General features: G+C 44.9%; 1 protein-coding gene across 2 annotated transcripts in view; it reads right to left on the bottom strand.

Annotated features, from left to right (window-relative positions):
* The window catches only part of SLC47A1 (solute carrier family 47 member 1), a 52,657-nt gene that overhangs the window by 16,367 nt on the left and 12,914 nt on the right, over positions 1-23,376 (bottom strand). For both annotated transcript variants that reach the window (XM_004446495.3, XM_058283379.1), the window contains exons 4-13: positions 21,586-21,734; positions 20,664-20,706; positions 19,742-19,786; positions 14,495-14,592; positions 13,836-13,933; positions 12,362-12,475; positions 12,216-12,283; positions 7,783-7,891; positions 7,582-7,657; positions 268-337 (exon numbers count right to left, since the gene is read on the bottom strand). In XM_004446495.3, coding sequence (XP_004446552.2) covers positions 268-337; positions 7,582-7,657; positions 7,783-7,891; positions 12,216-12,283; positions 12,362-12,475; positions 13,836-13,933; positions 14,495-14,592; positions 19,742-19,786; positions 20,664-20,706; positions 21,586-21,734 — 870 coding nt within the window. The remainder of the gene's footprint in view (positions 1-267; positions 338-7,581; positions 7,658-7,782; positions 7,892-12,215; positions 12,284-12,361; positions 12,476-13,835; positions 13,934-14,494; positions 14,593-19,741; positions 19,787-20,663; positions 20,707-21,585; positions 21,735-23,376) is intronic.

Genomic DNA, 23,376 nt, shown 5'->3' with positions numbered 1-23,376 from the left:
GGTGCACGGATGACACCTGCCCAGGCCTCGGCCGCCCTCAGTGCTTCTCAAAGACTCTCATTTCCCCAGCATGCACAATTCCACAGGATTGACTCAAAATCTGTGATCATAGGCCAGGATTCTTGTCATTTGAATACAATAAAAAATATCCAGTATTACCAACTTACCAAATACCAACTTACCTAGAACCTCTCTCCATTTAAATGGGCCATCAGAAGCAGCACAGAGATTATAAAATAACCGAAGGGCACACCACACAATACTTACAGCAAGACCTTCAAAGAGGTGAGAAACAGCATAAATTGGAACCACCTGAGCCACCAGAGCAACGATTTCTCTGTTAGGAAGAGAAAGCGCACGGTAATTAGTAGGAGGCAGAGGAGGAAAAGGAGAAATATACAGCTGCCAGGGGTAAGACCCAGGCAAGGCTCAGCCTTTTGTATTTAAGCGACCTGTCTCCCTTATTCCAGCCAATACCCAAGTTGAAGACAATTCTACTTTTTCTTTGCTGTAGATGAAGCCAACTATGCATTGTATCTCATGACTTCTGTAAAATATATACAGTCCATTTGGTTAAGGTAGACAATTCAATTGGGTGACTAGGTATCTCCTTCTCGTCCCCACCAAAAATAAATTTTGGATTCTACTGCCAACTTTCTTTTAAAACATGACTCCTCAGGCCAACTGTATCTTGTGTGTCCAAATGGGGCACAACAGAAGAAGAGACTGTTCTCTCCATGGAACCAAAGTTGGCAGGCTATCCAGGCCATGGATACACTTTGCAGGATTCTCTTTGGTTCTAGGAAAAGGGTTTTAGCCCCAAAAGCTAGATGCTTGGATTTTAATGCCTACTTATAGAGAAACTAGAAAAATGCTGCCAACTGACCTAGTGAGGCAAAAAATTCAGAGTAAGTTTGGCCACAATTAAACCTAGAATGAATATTGCCTGGCAATAAATATTCATTGAATTAAGGAGTAAATAAGAAATCTCACAGTGAATGAAACGACCACCCACCAAAAAAAAGAGACAGAAAGACATTTATTTAATTCAAATTTTATTTTATTTTTTGAATAATAATAGATGCAAATGGTTACAAGAAATCGAAATTGTATGAAAAGGCATTTCAAGAAAATTTTTACTTCTGCCCTTTCTCCAGACCACCCCACTACCACCCCTATCCCCACCATGTAATAATCCTTAGTATTTTCTTTATTTGTCAATGTTTAGGAAAAAAATATGCAAATAGAATTATATCTTCTTTTCTCCTCAATATTCTAATATTTCATTTCAAAGCATTCTCTGTATGAAATTCTGCATCTTGCTTTTTCCACTGAAAAATACATTCTAGAAATCTTTCCTTACAGAGAGCTTCTCCATTCTCTTCTACAGCCATTTGTTATTTCACTGTGTGTGTGTGTTTGTATGCCATACATTAACCCATCTCCAATGCAGATAGACACTTGTGATGCTTCTAATCTTTTTCAATTACAGACAGTGTTGCAAAGAATTACCTGTCTAAACATCATTTCTTCCATGTGCAAGTTTAAACCACAGAATTCCTTGAATTTATATTTGATGTATTTATAAATACATCAAAAATAGATGTATTTGTAAATTTGATAGATATTGTAAAATTGTGCTTTGCCCTCCCATGGCAACATATGAAGATGCCTATTCTCCTAAAGCTTTCCCCACAGGTGGCTAAACTCTGATTTGGGATTTTTTTCTAATCTGAGATGTGACAAATGGTTTTTCACTGGTGGTTTAAACTTGTATTCTCATATTAAGGATGAGATTGACCATCTTTTAATATGTTTAAGAATCATTTCTCAATAATAAAAATAATTCTTTTAAAAAAGTCATTTCTATGTATTTCCCATGAATTGCTAGTTCATATCTTTTGCCAATTTTTCATTGAGTAGTTGATTGTTTTCTTCTTGATTTCTCTAAGTGTTTTATATATTAGGGATAGTAACCCTTTGTGAGTGATGCAGGCTGCAAATATTTTCCCCAGTTTATCTTTTGCATTGCTATTGTAAAAGGATTTTTACATTTAAATTACACATTCCATTGTATCTTTTTTTACTTTGAAATACTTTCAAACATACGTAACAGTTACAAAAATATATGGTACAGAGAACTCCAACATATCCCTACCCCTAACCCCAGATACCCAGATCCACCAATTTTAACATTTTGTCACACTTGCCATATCATTCTATTTGTCTATGTATCAAAACATCATGCTCCTTGAACACTTAATACTGCCAGGCACATTTTTTAAGAACAAGAATATTCATTTACATAATCATCTTAAATGCAGTTATCAAGTTCAAGAAATTCACCACTGATACAAAGCTTACAGGCTATATTCCAATTTTTCATATGTCCCAATAATGTCCCTTTGAGCCTTTTCTCCTCCTTTGCTAGATCCCATCCAGGCTCATGTATTGCACTTGATTGTCACTGTCTCTTTAGTTGGCCTTTTTTTTTTTTAATTATGGAAACATACAACATAGACTTTCCTTTCTCAACCTCTCCCAAGCATACCATTCAACGGGCTTAATCTCATTCACAATTTTGTGGTACCCTCACCAGCTTCCATTACTAAACCTTTCCCATCTCTCCAAACAAAAGTTCTCTACCTACTAGACATTAACTCCCCACTGCCCCTGCCCCTAGCAACCTGTAATCTAATTTCTGTCTCTCCGAGTTTGCATATTTGCCAATATTTTCTTTATAGTTACCATGGGGCTCAAACTTAAAATCCTAAGTATGTAACAATCTAATTTGCTGTGATACCAACTTCACTTCAATAGTGTACAAACTATGTTCCTATACCCTTTTGTCCCCCCACTTTTATATTGTTCTTTTCACAAACTACATGTTTATTCCCACTAGAGTCCTAAATAATTGATTTCTTATTACATTTTGTGCTTTTGTCTTTTAGATCCTATAGGAAGTAGAGTGGAGTTATAAACTGAAAATACAATCATACTGGCATTCATATTTATCCGTTGTTACCATTACCAGAGATCTTTATTTCTTTATGCAGCTTTGATCTATTGTCTATCATCCTTTACCTTCAATGGCAGAATTCTCTGCAGCATCTCCTGTAGGGCCAGCCTAATGGTGATGAACTCCCTCAGCTTTTATTTATCTGGGAATGTCTTAATCTTGTCCTTATTTTTGAAAGGCAGTTTTGTTTGATACAAAATTTTTGGTTGGCAATTTTTTGCCTTAAGCTTTCTTTTTCCTCCCGCCTCCCCTGCTGCCCTGCTGTTTTTGCTGTCTGTGTCCATTTCTACGAAATCTTCTGTGTCTATTTCTCTTTTTGTCTTCTCTTCTCGTTTTCTTCTCCAGGATTTACCAGGATTCGATCCTGGGGATCTCTGATGTGGAGAGAGGTTCCTTGCCACTTGTGCCACCTCTATTCCTGGTTTCTGTTGTGTCTTGCCTTGACTCTCCCCTTTGTCTTTTTGTTGCATCATCATTTTGCTGCATGGCTCACTGGGCTGGAACTGGCTCTCCGCACAGGCACTGGCTCTCCACGCAGGCACGGGCTCGCTGCATGGGCACTTGGCTCGCTGTGTGGGTCACCGTGCGGGCACTGGCTCGCCACTCAGGCACTGCCATGCCTTTACAAGGAGGCCCTGGAGATCGAACCTGGGTCCTCCCATATGATAGACAGAAGTCCAATCTGCTTCCCTGCCTTCAGCTTTTTAAATATGTCATCCCACTGCCATCTTGCCTCCATGGTTTTCGATGAAAAATCGACACAATCTTAGGGAAACTCCCTTATACATGACATATCGCTTCTCTTTTATGGCTTTCAGAATTTTCTATCTGTAGTTTGATTATAAGATGCCATGGGGTCTATTTCAGTTTATCCTGTTTGGGCTTTTTTGAGCATCTTGGATATGAATATTCATATCTTTTATTAAATGTGCAAAGCTACAGCCATTGTTTCTTTGAATATTTTCTCTGCCCCTTTTCCTCTTTCTTCTTCTTCTCGGAGTGCCCCAATACTTATACTGGCATGCTTGGCAGTGTCCCACAGGTTCCTCAGGTTCTGTTCACTGTTCTTCATTCTTTCTTCTTCCTACACCTTAGACTGAATTTCAATGTTTGATTTTCAAATTCACTGATTCTTTCTTCTACCTGCTCCAATCTCCTGCTGAACCCTTCTAGGGTGTTTTTAATTTTTGTTACTGATGTCTTCAACTCGGTTTGGTTCTCTTTCATAATTTCCATCTCTTTATTAATATTCTCTTTGTGTTCACCTATCATTTTTTAATTTCCTGTAATTCTTTGCCCATGTTTTCCTTCAGCTCTTGGAGCATATTTCAGACCATTTTTTTTTTTTTTAAAGATTTATTTATTTATTTAATTTCCCCCCCTCCCCTGGTTGTCTGTTCTTGGTGTCTATTTGCTGCATCTTGTTTCTTTGTCCGCTTCTGTTGTCGTCAGCGGCACGGGAAGTGTGGGCGGCGCCATTCCTGGGCAGGCTGCTCTTTCTTTTCACGCTGGGCGGCTCTCCTCACGGGCACACTCCTTGCGCGTGGGGCTCCCCCACGCGGGGGACACCCTTGCGTGGCACAGCACTCCTTGCACGCATCAGCACTGCGCATGGCCAGCTCCACACGGGATATTTCAGACCATTTTTAAAGTCTTTGTCTGATGTGTCCCAGTCTGGTCCTCCTCACTGACGGTTCCTAATACTTTAATCTTCTCCTTTGCCTGAGCCATGGCTTCATGTTCCTGTTTCTCTGCACGTTTTGTAACCCTTTGTAGAAACCTGGACATTTTGATATTTCAGTGTGTTATCACTGGAATTTAGACTCTGAGGCATCTCTTCCTTAAACCTGTATCCAGCTAGTGTTATGACAAAGCTTTCTTTGTATGCCAGAAGCTGACAACCACAAAAGATACGAGGAAGGGAAAAAAGAAAACATCTTTCCTAGTCTTTGCAGGCTGACCTGTGAGTGCTCTCCTTCAGGGTTTATCCAAAGCTTCAGGGACAAAGTTTATGGGCTGCCCTGATCCTTTACGCAATTCTGAATGTTCCCTCCTCCCCAGGAAATAGCATTCCTCACGGTCCCGGGCACTGCACTGTATGTCCCACAGCCAGTAAGCCCCTACCCCAGGCAGCATGACTTGACTGTTCTCCCAGAGCATCCTGGGAGCTGCCTTCTGGGCTCAGGGTAAGTTCTGGGACAGTGAGTCCCTGAGGCCACAACAGACAGATTGGACCAGACATACATACTCCCTGTGTGTGCACGAGGATTTCTTTGCTCTCTCTAGAACCGGAACCACAGCTCCACACTCAGAGCATGGGCCAGCCCTGTGCCGAGCCTGTGAGGAGTGAGGGCGGGGCCCGCCGGGGGGCCACAGGCTCCTGCCCATTCACGTAGCCTTTTTCTTCATTTGGCACTCGCCTTGTTATTGCAGTCTTTTAACTGTTTTCTGGGGCTTTGAGAAAGACGCACCTGCCAGTTCTTGCTGGTTGTCCAAAGCTTCCGTGGGGATGGAGCCCTGAAGCATCTCACTCTGCCATCTGGACTGGGACCCCCTGTATCTTTTAACTAGTGGCTATAGGAAGGCTGCTGATTCTCTAAGTTAATACAGGATATATAAATATTCTGCTAGTTTATTGGATTATCTTTTTTGTATTAGGTTTTTAGTCAATTCCCTTGGATTTTCCAGATATGGTTTTACCTTTCTTTTCCCCCAGTTCTTAAACCCCATTTTCTTTCTCTTGCTGAATTGTGTTGGCTAATGTCTTAGTTTTCTAGGGTTGCTCTAACAAATACCATAAACCGCTGTCTTCATATGGCCATCTCTCCACTCTGTGCATCCCAGTGCCCAAATTCCCCTTTTTCTTATAAAGACACTAATCATATTGGATCAAACTAATGCAGTTGCATCTCATCCTAACTAATTACATCTTTGAAGACCTTACATTGAAATAAGATCCTATTCAGGGCATTCCTCAAATATACCACTTAGTCCAAATACCTTATTTTTTAATGTGCTGCTGCATTCTATTAATATTTTATTTTGAATTTTACATTGATATTAATCAGTGCGTTTGGCCTGTGGTTTTCTCTTTTTACATGCAAATTTTGTCATGTTTTGGTACCAATGTTACATATGCTTCAGAAACAGAATGTGGAGGTTTTCCTTTTTCTTTCCTCTGGAACAATTTAGACAGCACTGGAATTATCTACATTTTGAAGGCTCTATAAAATTATCCCAGGAAATCCTCTGGAGTTAGTGCCTTAAAAGTTTTTTTTACATAATTTTCTCTTATTTCTTCTAAGAAAATCAGTCTATTTAGACCTTCTGTAAGCTTTGATAAATTTTTTTCCTAGAAAATGTTAATTTCTTCCAGGTTTAAATATTTTTTACTTGCAAAAGTCATCCAAATGAGTCTCTTTTGGTTTATTAAACGTGTTTCGTAGTAATCTGCCCCTTTCTTATCTTCCCCTCTGTAATTTAGTCAGCATTTCATCTGTTTCACAAATCTGTGAGGTTCAATTGATCCTGGCCACCCACAAATAATCTGAGTTTAGGGCTTTCTTTTTCTCCTAATTTCACCAAAGACATGTTTTGTGGGCCTGGTTTTTTAGTTTGGTTTGGTTTGGTTTTGCTCTGTATGGTTTCAAGACATGGGCAGGTTAGAATCAAACTTCCACTGTGTTCCCATCAAAGCCCTGGTCCTGGACATACTTCTGCCAAAATGAATTCTGATTCGCTTTGAAGAAAATGATAAATATTTCTAGTTTCTCTTCCCCCTCACTCTGAAGTGAGAGATACTTAAATATTTTATTTCCTCAAGGCAAAATGGCTAAGGCTGAAAAATGACAACCAACCATGAAAAGGGCAAATTTCTGAAAATTGAACTGTGAAGCTTCACTTGCTTTTTGAATCCACGAAGGAAACTCCAATTTGCACTTGTAGTCACCAATAAAGGGCTAAGGCATTCCAAATAAGAGGCATTCCCACGATATCTCTATATTGTCAGAATGTACCAGCTAGCCTCATTAATGAAGATAAATGAAAATAATCTACAGAGAACAGAAGGGATTCACCATTTTCAAGAATTCTTCAGTAATCCATCTGGTAATGTGATTTTTGAGAGTTTATTGGTGAGATTTTAACTTCGATTCAGTTTGACAAGTAGCTTATACAATTTCTACAAACGAGGCATTTTTGGCAGATACTGAGATACCAACACAATTCTTGTCATCAGGAAGGAAGTCATTAACAGAAAATGTAATCAAATGGTACCCCAAAAGAGTTCCCTTCTATGGCAGACATGTGTATTCTAACTTCCAGAAGAATGCATCACCCTCAGTTCCTACAAAATTGGCATTCTAGACTATAACTCACTTCCTATCGGTAATACCTAATCAGTTCTTCTCAGGTAGCATCAGTTGAGTTTCTGATCTTACAAATGACTCAAACACCATCTGAAATGCAACAACCCCACGAGGCCCCTTGTGAAAGCGTTTACCAGACTTACCTGTTTCAAGAAAATCTCAGTTGTCATTTGTTTTGGAAAACTCAGCACTCACCTGTCAGTAGTAAAAATGTAGCCCACCAGATCCTTAGAGCTTGACAGCAGGATGCAAAAGGTTACAGCAAAGAGTTCTGGAGGTCAAAGGGTGGAAGAAACAGCAAAGTAAAAAAGGAGGTCTTCCAGAAACCAGGGAACCTGGGTTTTCAGGTGCAGAAACTGCATGCAAATTGCTGAGAAAATGAGCATAAACAACCACCTGTGATCACCAAGGCAACAACAGAAACTTTCTTTGCTTGCTCGATGTTTCCAGCCCCCAGTGCATTTCCAACCCGGACACTGACAGCCAGACTGAAGCCTGAAGGTATCTGAAATGAAAAGGAAACCTATAACCATGACATTAAAAAGGTGAGGCCATGTGGATGATAAGCTGTCCTGCTCTCTGTGTCAGTTCTGAGCCTAACTAGAAACCTTCCCCAGAGAAGAGGGCACTGGTAACTTGCAATTACCTCCCTGGTAAAACTTTGTCCCTGAAAGTTCTGAAAAGGCCAATTTGCAACATCTCCTTGGCTGAGGTATAACCTGGACTCTTAGGCTAGCAGACTCATTACATACTGGGATTTTCAACAGAGCTTCCAATTTCTGCCACGGGATAGCTGCTGGAGGACCCTACACAATCATGTTCCTTCCATGCGGTGGAGGCGTGGACTGTTACGGGCCCAAGTTCGTTTCTGTTCTGAAAGACTCTCAGGGGCACAAGTTTAGAAGACAGTACACAAAACAGTGAACATTTTTCTTTTCTCAAAATGTTGGATAAGAATGTAAGAAGATAGAAAGATGCATACAAAACTGATAATAGTGTTACCCTTCATGTGAAGGGAGGGGTGGGGAGAAGGGCAGGATAAGGCACGATGTTAAAAAATACATAGAGAAGTAGTGCAGCACGGTGGTTAGGAATGGGGATATTCTGAAGCCAGAATGCCTGGGTTCTAATCCTGCCTCAGCCAATTATAGGTGTGAGACTTGGAGCAAGTTATATAATTCTCTCTACAGCTCAGTTTTTTTTTATCTGTAAAAGGAGATAGTAATAGAACCGATCTCATGGGGGATTTATGGGGATTTAATGAGTTAAGACATGCCAACTGCTTAGAATAGTGCCTTAGAGGCAGTGACTGCTCAGGGGAGATTAGTCACAACTGTCCTCTAAAAATGGATCACCTGGGAAATTAAATATTAAAAAGAGGAAAAAGATTCATCACTTGTTTATATGTGAATTTTTTCTTATAGGGATAATTTTTAGGGAAAGGGTTCAAGAAAATTTGACATACAGATGGAGATATACAGAAGAAAGTTTAAGATTAAATTCCAGCCTAGAAACTCACTAGTAGGGAAAAATCCATTTAGATAGTCAAAATTACCCTCTGTAATGTATTCATTACAGAGAGAAAATTTACAATGGAGAAACCCGGCAGACACCACCTTTACGAAGCTATCAAAGTTCATATCACCAAAAAAGAGAACAAATCAACATCCTGAGACTCCCAAGGTGAGGTACTGAGAAGGACACAGCATCATTTATGTGGTATTCCTGCCAAAAAACATGTAGTCTGAATCCCTTCATGAGGAAATATCAGACAAAAACAAATTAAGAGTTCTACAAAATAAGTAGCCTGGATTCTTCAAAAATTCAATGTCAAGACTGAGGAAAGGGAAGCAGATGTGGCTCAACCGATTGGGCTCCCATCTACCATGTGGGCTCCCGTCTACCTGGGTTCACTTCCCAGGGCCTCCTCGTGAAGGCAAGCTGGCCCATGCCTGCGGAAAGCTGATGGCCTGCACCCATGGAGAGCTGGCGCCGCAAATTGACGCAACAAAGGGAGACAGGCAGACACGGAAGAACGTGCAGCGAATGGACACAGACAGCAGACAGTGAGCAAGCAGCAGGGGCGTAAATAAATAAAAATAAAAAATAGAAGACTGAGGACATATTCCAGACCAAAGGATACTAAAGAGATGTGCCAATTTAATGCCAGGGAAAAAAATAGTTATAAAGGACATTATCAGACCAGTGGAGGGTATTTGAATATAGACTGTGGAGATACATAAAGGGATGGCTGGATGGGTCGAATGATAAAGCCAATGAGAGAAAATGTAGACAACTGGTGACACTGAGTAAAAGGTATAAAGGAGTTCCTTGCACTATCATTGCAACTTCTCTGCAAATTTGAAATTATAAAAAAATAAAAACTTAAAAACAAAACAAAAAAATTTTCAGATTAACAACCTAAGTTTAAATAATTAAGTGTAAGGGAAACGTGGAAGCATTGTGGTGTGTTCTAGAATCCCTGTTCCCCTGTGTATAACCAAAAGAACGTTAGAGTCTTGATTCGGTAAAAACATAAATGTAAATGCTTATAAGCCTGTTGGAAAGCATTTGGCAAAATACACAAAAGACTTAAATTGTAAATAAGTCTCATTTTTAGGAGTTTATCTTACAGAAAACAATCAAAGATTTATACAAAGGTATTTGCCCTATGATGTTCACTGAAGCCTTCTTAATAAAATTGAAACATTACAAATGAACTAAATATTCAACAGCGGGAATCTGATTTAAAATGTATACTATATACCATGGCATACTAGAACCATAAAGCATTTTGATTTAGAGGCAGTTATTGAACTTACTGAAATATAAAATATAAAACAGAAGAAGAATCTACGTGGAAAGTAAGGTTTAAAATTTCTGCCAAGGATAGGGAAAAAAAACCCAAGTCCTCAAGAGAAGATTCTTAAAGTAAATAGCAATATACGCTATATGTGTTTTTTAAATGTAAGCAATCTCAGGGGGCAGGGGGAAATATCTAAGTATTGGTGCTACAAACAATGTAAAAGCGCATCTTTTTTTCAGTCCATTTAGTGCATTTCCACATTACAAACTTCTAACCCTGTCTGTAATTTTATGTAAAGTGACAGTTGCTAGAGAAGACCTGCAAGCACTAAATGCTTTCCTTGGACTTTGCTTTGCTGAAAAAATATCCACTGGAAACTTGGAGGGGCTTGCACAGTCATTTAGTAGGCAGCTGTCACACTGTCCCCCTGGAAAGATGATGGACAAGCCTTCTCATAAATAGTCCATCAATGCTTATTATGTTGTTGGCACCCAGCCCCACTGCCCCTTGTATGCTACCCTGTCTGGCCACCTCCTGTATTTATGTGTGACAACTGGAAGAGAGTTTCAACTTTCTGGCAAGTGTGGAAATAAAAATCACATCTTGCCAATTGGAACTGTGTTAGGAGGTAGAGAACCAGCAGGGAACAGGTTATTTGGAATCCTTAGCCAACCCTATCTCCCCACCCTCTGCCCCCTCTTTGGCTCTCAGAGAAGACCCAACCCTACAAAAGGACCCTCCCAGGCTCCAGGATGAAATTTCCCGTTTGTAAATCCATTCATAAATCCTTACTTAATGTTATGATCTTATTCAGCCATAAAAAAAAAAATGTTCTGATGTGTGCGAGGACATGGATGAGGCCTGAAGACATCAGGCTCAGTGAACTGAGACAGACACAGAAGGACAAATACTGTGTGGTTCCACTTACAGGAAACACCTAGAACAAGCAAATTCATAGGGACAGAAAGGAGATTAGAGGTTGCCAGGGGCTGAAGGGAAGGGGTAAGGGGAGTTACTGCTTACTGGCCACAGAGTTTTCATTTGGGGTGATGGAAAAGTTTGGGTACCAGATGACGGTGATGGAAGCACGACATTGTGAATGGGATAAACCACTGACTTGTGTATTTGAAAGTGGGTAACATGGGAATTTTGAGGCTGTAATATGTTACCACAATTAAAATTTTTTTTTAATAAATTAAAAACACAAACCACACCACACAATGAGAGAACACTAATGTAAACTAGAGACTTCGGTTAAGAATATAATTCTAATAATATTGGTTCATCAATTGTAACAAATGTACTGCAGCACTGAGAAATGTTAATAACGGGGGAATCTGGGGAGGTAGGGAAGGGATTATACAGGAACTTGTGCTTTCTGCGAAATTTTTCTGTAAGTTTACAACTGCTAAAAATAGTCTATCAAAAACAGTTAAAAGGGAAGCAGACGTAGCTCAAATGATAGAGCATCCATCTACATTTTGGAGGGTCCAGGGTTCGCTCCCCAGGGCCTCCGGACCCATGTGGTGAGCTGGCCCATGCGCAATACTGCGGTGAGCAAGGAGTGCCCTGCCACACAGGGGCGTCCCCGCAGAGGGGTGCCCCACGCGCAAGGAGTGCGCCCCGCAAGGAGAGCCGCCCAGTGTGAAAAAAGCGCAGCCGGCCCAGGAGTGGCACCGCACATGGAGAGCTGCTGCTGCAAGAAGACACAACAAAAAGAGACTCAGTTTCCCAGTGCTGCCAGATAATGCAAGCGGACGCAGAAGAACACACAGCAAATGGACAGAGGGCAGACAATGGGGGGAAGGGGAGATAAATAAGTAACAAATAAATCTTTGGGGAAAAAAAAAAGGTGAAAAGGGCACATTTTGTTTTTATATATAGATATACTACCCAATAAAAATTTAAAAACAGATAAATTACCGAAGGCTAGGAACACGTCTGCTCATTCTGAGGAATCTTCCAGAACATGAAGCAAGGAAGGCATTTAGCAAGTCTGCAGGGTCAGCTTTCCGGCACTCACCATGTACATGATGATGGCCAGTTCGTAGACAACAGACTGGGCTCCCAGCTCCACCATGCCGAGGATACCTGGTCAGGAGGGACAGCTGAGGCCTGGGGTCCAGGCAGGCCCGCCATCCAGCCCCCAGGGTCCGCCCTCACACTGACCGCTCAGGAAGCTCCCGATCTCGTAGGCCCACCACTCGATGCACAGCATCAGCATGCTGGGAATGGCCAGGGAGAAGAAGGCGCCCCAGTCCTGCAGGCACTCCAGGGACCACCCTGCGGCCGGAACACAGACACACCTCTGATTCTCAGTCCCTCTGGGCATCCGGCGGAACTCAACGCCAGAACGGACGTCCGTTGTTGTTGTTTTTTTTTGGGGAAACCGGGGATCAAACCCAGGACCTCGTACGTGGGAGGCAGGTACTCAACCACTTGAGCTACAGTCTCTCCCCATTTTTATTTATTTTTAAAGAAGTTTAGATTACACAAAAGTTACATCAAAAATGTAGGGGATTCCCATATTCCTCACCCCCTCCTCCATCCACACTTTCCCCGCTTAACAACATCTTTCTTTAGTGTGGTTCCCTTGTTACAATTGATGAGCACATATTGAAGTGCTGCTACTAACCACGAACTATAGTTTATATTATGGCTTACACTCTGCACTGCACAATTTTATAGGTTTTGACAAAATGTGTAACGGCCTGTACCCGTCATTGCAATGTCATGCAGGACAATTCCAATGTCCAAAAAATGCCCCACGTTACACCTATTCTTTCCTCTCTCCCCTCAGAACCTCTGGAAGCAGTGTCTTTCTATCAGTGTTACAAGTTCTTCCATTACTAGAATATTCTACTTCGGTCCATAGTTACACTCCCCCTTCATGTTTGTTCATCCCTCAATCTTGAGGACTTGGGGATGGTGATGCTTCCAGTTCAGAGGGGGCTTCGATCCCAGGGGACAGATGGGTAAGAGCTGATCTTTTTATTCAGTTTGGGGAGATGAAAAGTTCTGGGAATGGATGGTGGGGAGGTTGGCACCACATCGTGAACGGGATAAATACCAGTGGTAACCTTGGAAGTGGTTTAAATGGGAAGTTTTAGGTTGCGTATTTGTCACCACAATTAAAAAAAAAACTTTTAAAAAAGACCCACTGGGCTGTCTACCACAAAGAGTGAACCCTCTTGTCAACCATGAACTACAGTTAATAATATAATTAATACTGTTTCATCAAGTTTAATGCAAAATGTGGAAAACTGTGGGGAGGGTGTGTTTATGGGGGACCCTACTTTCTGCACGATTTTTCTGTAAATCAGTAACTGCTCTAATAATAAGAACCCGAAGGAGGTAAAACTTTTATGTTATATATATGACCTGATAAAAATTTTTCAAAACTCCCTAAAATGCAATTCCAGGTCAATAAAGAAAACTCTGATTACCTTTGACTTCTAAAAATAGACACTGGGGAGCAGATAGAGCTCAGTGGCTGAGCACCTGCTTCCCGTGTATGAGGTCCTGGGTTCCATACCAGGTACCTCCTAAAATACATATGTGTAGACACACACATGCATAAATGCCATTATTTAAAAGAAACTTATAAAAAAAATTTTTTTAATAAAAGGCCATCCATCCGTACCTCCCCAAGTTGCTTGGTGCAGTTTTCTCCCGAGGATGTAGAAAAAGAGGAGCAGGGCCAGGACGAACTGGGAAATCATGTTGGCCAGCGCAGAACCCCTGCAAGGACCATCACCGTGAGGGGCAGAGGGCCGCCCCCCAGCCTCTCCCCACCCCTCTGGGCGCCGGGGCGGGCCATCCGTCTCCCACCGAGGTGCCCTCGGCAGGCCCGGGCACCTCTCCTTCCCAGTGGAGCGTCAGTTTCCAGCCCCGACGGCATCGTCCAGGGTGGCCCGAGGATACCACGTGTGGCCCCAATTCGGCTAAGGTCCCCGCCTCCGCCCCCCGAACAAATCCCGGTCAAACCACTCCTCCCTGCACCAGGAAGAGACTGTGGCGACGGGCGCACACCCTCCGGAACGCGGTCAGCGCCACCGAACCGTGTCCTCGGACGTGGTTAAAATTTTTTAAAAATTAAAAATGAACGAACGGGAGCGGGTGTCGCTCGGTGGTTGAGCGCCTGCTTCCCACGTTCTGGGTTCCCTCCCGGGTCCCTCCCAAAAAGAAAAAAAAAAAAAATGAATGATCATGCACGATTGTTCTGTACAGCCACAACCTCATTTATGTAAAAATGTTAATTTGAAGAACGGATTAATCTTTTAAGGAACGGAGTGGACTCACATGACCCCGAGGTTGAGCCGATGCAGAAGCAGGTAGTTGGTGAGGGCGTTGACAAGGTTGGCGGCAACTCCGGTCAGGACCTGGGGCAGCACGATTCCCTGCGGCGAGGAGAGCGCGACGGCGCCCTGAGCCGCGGGACGGGCCCCCGTGGCCGCCAGCCCAGCTCGCACGAGGCTCCGCCTGGCCTGCCGGGCGCGCGTCCGCACCCCGGAAGGGCTCCCCGCACCCCGGAAGAGCTCCCCGCACCCCGGAAGGGCTCCCCACACCCCGGAAGAGCTCCCCCCACCCCGGAAGGGCTCCCCGCACCCCGGAAGAGCTCCCCCCACCCCGGAAGGGCTCCCCACACCCCGGAAGGGCTCCCCGCACCCCGGAAGGGCTCCCCACACCCCGGAAGGGCTCCCCACACCCCGGAAGAGCTCCCCATACCCCGGAAGGGCTCCCCTGCGGGGGCCGTGACCTTGCAGCGCCCACCTTCCCCCGCTCTGGGACGGTCCCTTTCAGGCGCTAACTGGGCCCAGCCCCGGCCTCGGCGCTGTGGGGACTTGCGGGTGGCACTGGCGCCCACGGCCGGTCCCCTTACGCCCGGGGGCGCCCTCCAAGTGGCGGGCGGGCCTCCCCTCCAGCGGGAGGCCTGGAGAGCGAGGACAGAGGCTTCCCGAGAAGCCCTTCCGCCTCGGAGCCGCGTCCACGCCGCGAGTCCCGGCCTGCGCCTGCCCCGAGGCCTCCACGCCCACGACCCACGCGGCGGCGCTTCCGGGAGCCTCCCGCCTGTGCCGCCCCCCAGAGTCGGCCCTGCCAGCCCTCCAGCGCGAGCCAATTCCTTAAAATATGCATTAATGTACATTCCTTAATGTATAGACACATACACACGTATATTCCTGTATATATATATATATACAGGTATTCTATTGCTTCTGTTTCTCTGGAGACCCATAACTGATACACCAGCCCATAAATTTACATATATACATACACACATGCATATATTCCTATACCTTATTGTCTATATATACATACATCCTATATCTATATGCACATATATGTATATAAGTACATATATGCCATAAATATACACATACATATAACCAACACGTAAATGCATATGTATCTATAAATATATCTATATCTATACACAAAGATATATCCTATTGGTTTTATTTCTCTGGAGAACCCTGATACATCAACCCATACATATACATATAAACACACATATGCAGATAGTCATATACCCTATTGTGCATATATATATAGCCAACATATAAATATGCACATACTATACTTCTTAAGTACATATATGTCATATATATACATGTATCCTACATATATATCTATAAATACACATTTTATATCAATGTGTGAATATATATATCCTATTGGCTCTGTTTCTTTGGAGCACCCTCTGTGATATACCATCCTGTATATATATACACACACACACATACATACATATATATGGCCTATAAATGCATATACATCATATATCTATACATGCACGTATGTCCTATTGGTTCTGTTTCTCTGGAGAGCCCTGACGGACGCATCCTCCCATTGCCTCCTCGTCCTCCTTTCTTTGAGGCTTGAAGGGTGTGGCTCTGGCCACAGGGAGACAGGTTCAGGACCTGAGAGGGCAGGACCAGAAACAGCCCATACTACAAGAGTACAAGGCCCGGCAGGGGACAAAAAGGATGAGCAAGTCATCTTGGGCACAGGACAGAGAGTGAAGACACAATGCTTTCCTGACCAAAATTGAAATTCAGAAAATTTACTAAAAAAAAAAAAAAAAATCTTATGAAACTAGAGCTTCTTTACGGAGTGTGGAATGGACTTTATCCTATCAAGCTCTGCTGAAAAGTACTGGGCCAGGAGGAAATAAAATTCGATTTCACATATCCAGTCAAGAATTTTCCAAAGCGAGAAGGTAAAATCACCTCAGACTAAGGAAGTGAAAACCTGCCATTCATCAGACTAGAATAACAGACACAAATAAAAGCAGCTCTCAAGTTTACAGGAAATACTATTTTCCCCAATGTGACGGGGCAGCTGTCAAGTGTCATTACAACCTCTTTGTTGAATGCCTACTGCTCTCTTACTGGGGTGGTTTGAAGCTGGATGGACCCCAAAATGTATGTTCTTAAAGTTAGTGCATCCTTGGGTGTGGACGCCTTGTAAGGAGGATCTTGGGGCGAGTAGGAATTACGATGTGATGCATCTCGTTCAGGATCGGTCTTAACCCTCTTACGGTAGACCTTCATAAGACAACGAAACTCAGATAAAAAGAGAGAAAGCCACAGAAGCAAGAAACTGGAAGCAACGAAACCCAGAAGAAAAGGGAGAGCCCAGCAGATGCCACCACGTGCCTTGCCATGTCACAGAGGAGCCCAGGATCGCTGGCAGCCTGTCTTTGGGAAGAAGGTATAGTCCTGAGGATGACTATTTGAACGTTTTCATGGCCTCAGACCTGTACACGTGTAAGCTACTAAACTCCCATCGTAAGAGCCAACCCATTTCTGGTATGTTGCTTTCGGCAGCCTAGCAAACTGGAACACTCCCTGAGAAACTTCGCTCTTTAAAACCATAGACTCTTAAGAATGTTTGCTGTTGGAAGCTGTATCGAGAAGAATCAAACAACCCACTCCTGCCTGAAGGATAAAGAGTCATTTCAATGCAGAGGAGCAGCCTCAATTTCTGGACATACCAATCCACATCTATCTCCACTTGCCAGCTCTCCCATCTTTAGGTTTCCAAGGAAACAGGATGCAGGATCCACTTTGCAACCCAAACCTGATACGCTGATACTTCACTCACTGTCCCCGTTTCCTTTGAGCTTTTCAAAACACAGCTTCATTAACTATCACCCTTCTTCAAAATCCTGTAACAACTTGGTCTTTTCCCTTTGTTTGGTGAGACACCCCGTATTTCCTCTGGGTCGATGAACCCGACTTGGCTGGACTACAGAGCTGTCTCCCGTGGTCTTAGGCTGCTTGGGCTAGGAGCAGGGTCTTGGCTTGTTACCAAAGGGATCGCTTATTGACCAGGAGATCCTGATGAACTTTTAGCAAGGGAGTTAGGTGATCAGATATAACATATCAGGGAGATAGTGATGTTTGGATTTACTTGGGGAAGACAGAAACAGGGAGACCAGTTAAGATCTTAGTGATTGTATTATTTCACTTAATTGAAATAACTAGAATATGCAAACATACAGAGACAAGAAGTAGATGACTGGTTACCAGGGGTGGGGGAAGGGAAAAGGGGAGTGAGTGCCTAATGGGTGCAGTTTCTGTTTGGGGTGATGGGAAAATGTTGGTAATGGATGGAGGCGATGGTACTCAACATTGTGAATGCAACTCCAAGAAACTGGTTCCTTCTCTTTGATCCTAGGCTCAGCTGTCTTCCTAGAGCTGGGCCCCTAAGTAGAGACTTTGGATTAAAGGACAGCCCCTTGCTGTCCCTTTCTCTCCACAAACAGCCAGTCATTGAATTCCATAGACCTCATCCCCAAGTCCTCTGTTTTCCCCTCAAGGCTATTCTTTCTTCACATTGACCTTCACTGTCTACCATCTGGACAGTATCCACCACTCTCCTCCTACCCTGGCAATTAATCTGTTTCCTATAAACTAAAATTCCCAGAAGAGACCTCAAGGCCCCAAACAGGCTGACCCTGGGCCAGCCCACCTCTCCAATTCTATCACCCGCTGTGCCCCTCCACCCACCTGTGACAGGTTGAACTACGTATCCCATCACAGACATGCTCTTCATGTCAATCTGCATTCCTGTGGGGGTGAACCCATGGTAAACAGGTTCTCCTGAAGAGGTTATTTTTAGTTAAAGTGAGATCCAACAGAATGTGGTTGGGCCAGAATCTGAATTACTGGAGGCCTTATAGAAAGAAAGAAACCAGAAGCTAGAGTAAGAGAAAGCCAGAGGAAGGAGCCAGAAGTCAGAGGGAAGCCAGAAAGAAAGACGAGGATGTCTCCACATGAGAAGAGACACAAGCCAAGGAACCCCACGGGTCACTGGCCAGCGAGAACATTACCAGCCCCATGAGGAAGCCAGCCGTCCAGGCTCTGAAACTGGGAACCCACAAGTTCCTGCTGATAAGCCAACTCATTGTTATGTGGCATTTGTCATAGCAGCTCTGGCAAACTGAGACAAACCCACACTCTGGTTACCCAGGATGCACCCTTCATGCCACACCTCCGGCTACTCCCTCCACCTCGGAGGTCCTTCTTCTCCTTCTCTGCCTCAGGAACCCTACCAGGCCTCCTAAACCCAGTCCAAGCCTCCCAGACCCCCTCTCACCTCCTGGTTCCTCCTTCTAGTTCTTTTCACCAAGATTAGGACCTTGCAATGAGGGGCCCCCGTGTTTGTTGGGAGCCTGATAATCAGGGAGAAGGATCGATGGGTACAAAGTCCTGCAGTCTGCTTTACATGACGTTATATATTGAAAGAGCGCAGCCCTGAGTTCCAAGATTTTGATTTCCTTCTCTCCGCTTTACGGATATTTCAAGCATGTAATTCCAGAAAAGATTCGAAATAGTCTCATATTACTAGTAGAGTAATATCTTAATTTTAAGGACATAAAAGAGATGGAGAACTTTCTCCCTCTTTCTCTTCTCCCTCCTCCCTCCCTAGAAAGTCTGCCTGCGAGGCCACGACCCACCGCCTGAGAACCCCTAGTTAGATCTGGAAGGAAGTGGACAGTCCCACATACACTGGCATCATAAATTCACACCCACCAAGTCAAGGGCACCACCCAGGGCCTTTAGTTAGTTCCTAAAAGCTCTGACTGGCATGAGGTGTCCCTGCAATTTGAGCATTACCGTCCGAATGGGAAAGTGAGCCCTTTTTTACAGAACTGAGCAGAGAGATGGCCTCCCCAGAGCCTTGCAGACCAGCCCGGACTTAACCCGCCCTCTGAGCTGCAGACGGGCGTGCATCCTCACTCCAGCTGGCTGGGCTAAAACACAGAGCCAAGGAACACTGCAGCTCTCCTCCCACCCTGCCAATGACAATATTTCCAAATGGAACTGGATAAGAATCTTCCAGAGCCAAAACTAACGTGCTCTCTTCTTGATATCACTTAACAAACCCCTCAGCACTGCAGTCCTGCATGCACAACATGGAAAAGGTATTTCCGTGGCTTCTAGCGGGCGGGCTCCCTCCCCACCCATGGCCTTCCTTATCACCCCAGAAAGGCACAAATTCCCAGGAGTCCTCCAAAGAAGAAAGGGCAGTCGTCCTTACCTGGTTGAGCAAGTATTTAACTTGTAACGAATAAAGAAAGGTTGCCTGTAAGAGAACGAGAGAGGGGAACGTCAACGTCTCGTCTCAGCCTTGCCGCCCAGCAGGGTGACCAGGCCAAGTGGAAGCCATGCTGGTTCTGCACCATGAGCAAGCCTGAGCCACCCAGAGCCCCCACCCAGAGCCACACAATCCAGAGACAGCGATGCAGGTCAGGAGTTTCCTGCATCTCTTGGATGGATGAATTATTATCCAAGGAACCTCGGAAACGCCCAGGGTTCTGGCAAAAGGCAGCGCAGTTTCTTTGGGCGTGTGGCGAGGACACGCTGGGGAAGTAAACATCACGGAGATCCCTGGGCGCCTCCGATGGAGGTGAGGCCAAGCCCTCGCCAGGGGGATAAGGAAAGAATATCTACCGTAGAGGGTTTCAGGATAAATGAAGGAGCTCGATGCCAACTAGGAGGGCATGTGGGCCAACTGTCCAATGGAAGGAAACGTCGCTTTGGTTGCTCGTTGCACAATACTGTGCAAGATTTAAGGGTCTGTGTGACCGCAGGAGACAAAAACAGTCTGGAGGTTCAGAGTGATGCCCTCAGAGTTCTGAGATGGGTAAAACTTTAACCCCCATACAAAAAAATAATAACAACATGCCAAGGCTCTTCTCCACGGGCACCCCAGAGGTGCCTCCAGCTACCAGAGCACAGTGGCCTCCCGCGGGCACCGTGACCCAAGTGCTGGTTTCCTCCAGGGACAAATATTTGTGTCCTTGATGGGTGTGAGGAAAACCACACTTCCCCGAAGGAGCCACCACCACAGGGCATGAGGTAAGCCTGAGCCAACACGCCGGGCTCAGCTATCCAGGGGATACCTAGCAACTTCACCAGTGAACCCCAGGCAGGATGCTCTTACCCCTCTGAACACTTACAGGGAGGGCTGGAATGAAGATCGTGACGTAGGTCTGGGTAAGCCTAAAGAATGGGAAGAAGGGGAAAAAAAGGTGATAGGAGGCACCATTTCCGGGGAAAGAGAGGCAAAATCAAATCACTGGCACTGCATTTTGTACCCTCTGGCTCTTTCTCAGTGAACGGGCTGAACCTGCTGGAACAACGGGCACGTTTACCCGAAGAGCTCGTCGTTTTACAACCCAAATGACCCCTTTTGATTCTGCCAGGTCTTTAGGTCTAGGGGAGGGTTTTTCAACCTTGGAATTTTGGCCAGATAATTCTGTGTGGAGGCAGGGCTTGTCCTGCGTGTCGTGTGTTTCTGAGCATCCCAGAATTTACCCGCAGCACGGCACACACAGCAGGTGTGACAACTAGAAATGTCACCAGATATTGCCAAATGTCCCCTGGGCTCAGAGTCACTGTCCTACGACAAGGGTTTGTAAAGGCCTTAAAGGTCCTTATTACCTAAAGCAGTGGGTCTCAAACTTGGCTGCACATTAGAACCATCTGGACGGCTCTGAAGGCTACCCATGTCCTGGCCTCAGCTCAGACCAATTAAATCAGAATTTTGGCAAGTGGGGACCAGACATGGGTGGGTTTTGAAAAGCACCCCAGATGGGTATTGTATCAGCTAAACCATGAACAAATTCCTCCAGCGACCATCCACATGGAGCATGTTGGCCAATCTCACTTTACCCAAAGCCAGTTACCCTTCGGGTCATCCAGGAGAGGACGGATCTTCTAGATCGTAGGTGCTGGGTGTGAAAAGCATGAAGGGCCCGTGATGGAAGTCAACGGAGGAAAGCCTGACCTCGTCTCGTGCCCGGCCTTGTCCCTGGCCCTCGGAGTTCCCAAAGCCCGACGCTGGAGCGGACCCTCTTCCGGCTGGTGTGTCGCCCTTACCTGGCCACGGCCGGGTCCTGCCTGAAGAGCCGCAGGATCAGCTCGGTGTTGAGGAAGAGCGCCCAGCAGGGGAAGCAGGCGAGCAGCAGGATGAGCGTGCCCCGCTGCAGGATGACCCCCACATGCCTCAGGTTCCGGCTCCCGTACGTCTGGAATGTAACAGCCAAAACGCACTCATCAGCGTGGAGACCCCCCGTTCCCACGAAGCCTTCAATGGCACCTCCTAAGAGCGCAGGGGGCACTAGAGATCGTGCCATGTTCTTTAGGCAGGAGAGCATGGGTGGTGGGAAAGAAGAGTGGGTCTCAAACTTGGCCGCCCATGAGAATCACTCTGGTGGGGCATTTATAAACACTGATGCTGGGGTCCCATTCCAGATATGCTAGATTTAACAGGGTCCAGGGTAGAACCCAGCTAACAAAAAAAAAAAATTTTTTTTTAAGGGGGTACCAGGGATTGAACCCAGGACCTCATACAGGGGAAGACAATGTTCAACCACTGAGCTACATCCGCTTCTAGTGAGAGTTGGTTTTTCCATTTGTTTATTTTTAGGAGGTACCAGGAATCGAGCCCAAGACCTCACACACAGGAAGCAGGTGCTCAGCCACTTGAGCTACATCTGCTCCTCTCAATAGTTTTTAAAAGCTTCCCATGTCTTTCCTGTATCATTGGAAATGGATTTTACTATGATTTTAGAATAAGTATAGCAAACAAGATTAAATTATATGGCATAAATCCTAATTCTTTTCTGATACAAAAGGAACTTCAATTTCTTATCATCACAGGTTTTTTTTTTTTTTTTTTTTTAAGATTTATTTATTTATTTAATTTCCCCCCTTCCCCTGGTTGTCTGTTCTTGGTGTCTATTTGCTGCGTCTTGTTTCTTTGTCCGCTTCTGTTGTCGTCAGCGGCACGGGAAGTGTGGGCGGCGCCATTCCTGGGCAGGCTGCTCTTTCTTTTCATGCTGGGCGGCTTTTCCTCACGGGCGCACTCCTTGTGCGTGGGGCTCCCCCACGCGGGGGACACCCTTGCGTGGCACGGCACTCCTTGCGCGCATCAGCACTGCGCATGGCCAGCTCCACACGGGTCAAGGAGGCCCGGGGTTTGAACCGCGGACCTCCCATATGGTAGACGGACGCCCTAACCACTGGGCCAAAGTCCGTTTCCCATCACAGGTTATTATTACAGATGTTGGCAGGGTTAAGTGAGGGGAAGGAATGATATTTAACCATTACTGGGCGTCTTCTATGTTGGGTATGGTTTGAAGGTGGAAGGACCCCAGAAAATTAATGTTCTTAGAGTTAATCCAATGTTATGGGCATAGACCTAGTGTGGGCAGGAGACTTTGATTAGGTTAGTTCAGTAGGGTGTGGTCCAGGGTGGGTCTTAATCTTCTCAGGAGGTCCTTTAAAAGAGAATGAAACCCAGACAAAGAGAGAGGAAGTCAGGGAAAGCCACCAAGCTGGAAGCTGATGGCAAGGAAGCCTGGAGAAGGAGGAGGGGGAGCCCAGCAGATGCCGCCATGTGCCTTGCCATGGGACAGAGGAGTCCAGGGGAGAAAGCACTGTCTGCAGAGACTTTGATTTGGACATTTTTCTCAGCCTCAGAACTGTAAGCTTGTAAAATAACAAATCCCCTTGTAAAAGCCATCCCATTTCTGGTATATTGCGCTTTGGCAGCCTAGCTGACTAAAACAGGCACTGTGCTAGGGGTTTTATATGTGTTCTCCTATATGTGTGATTATTTTTGTCCTATATACTTACAGATGTTCCAATTAATATTTTTTCCCTTTT

The sequence above is a fragment of the Dasypus novemcinctus genome, chromosome 21 (assembly GCF_030445035.2).
Source record: "Dasypus novemcinctus isolate mDasNov1 chromosome 21, mDasNov1.1.hap2, whole genome shotgun sequence".
Lineage (NCBI taxonomy): Eukaryota > Metazoa > Chordata > Mammalia > Cingulata > Dasypodidae > Dasypus > Dasypus novemcinctus.
Note: the sequence above shows the minus strand (reverse complement) of the source record. Positions and strands in the feature narration are given on the sequence as shown.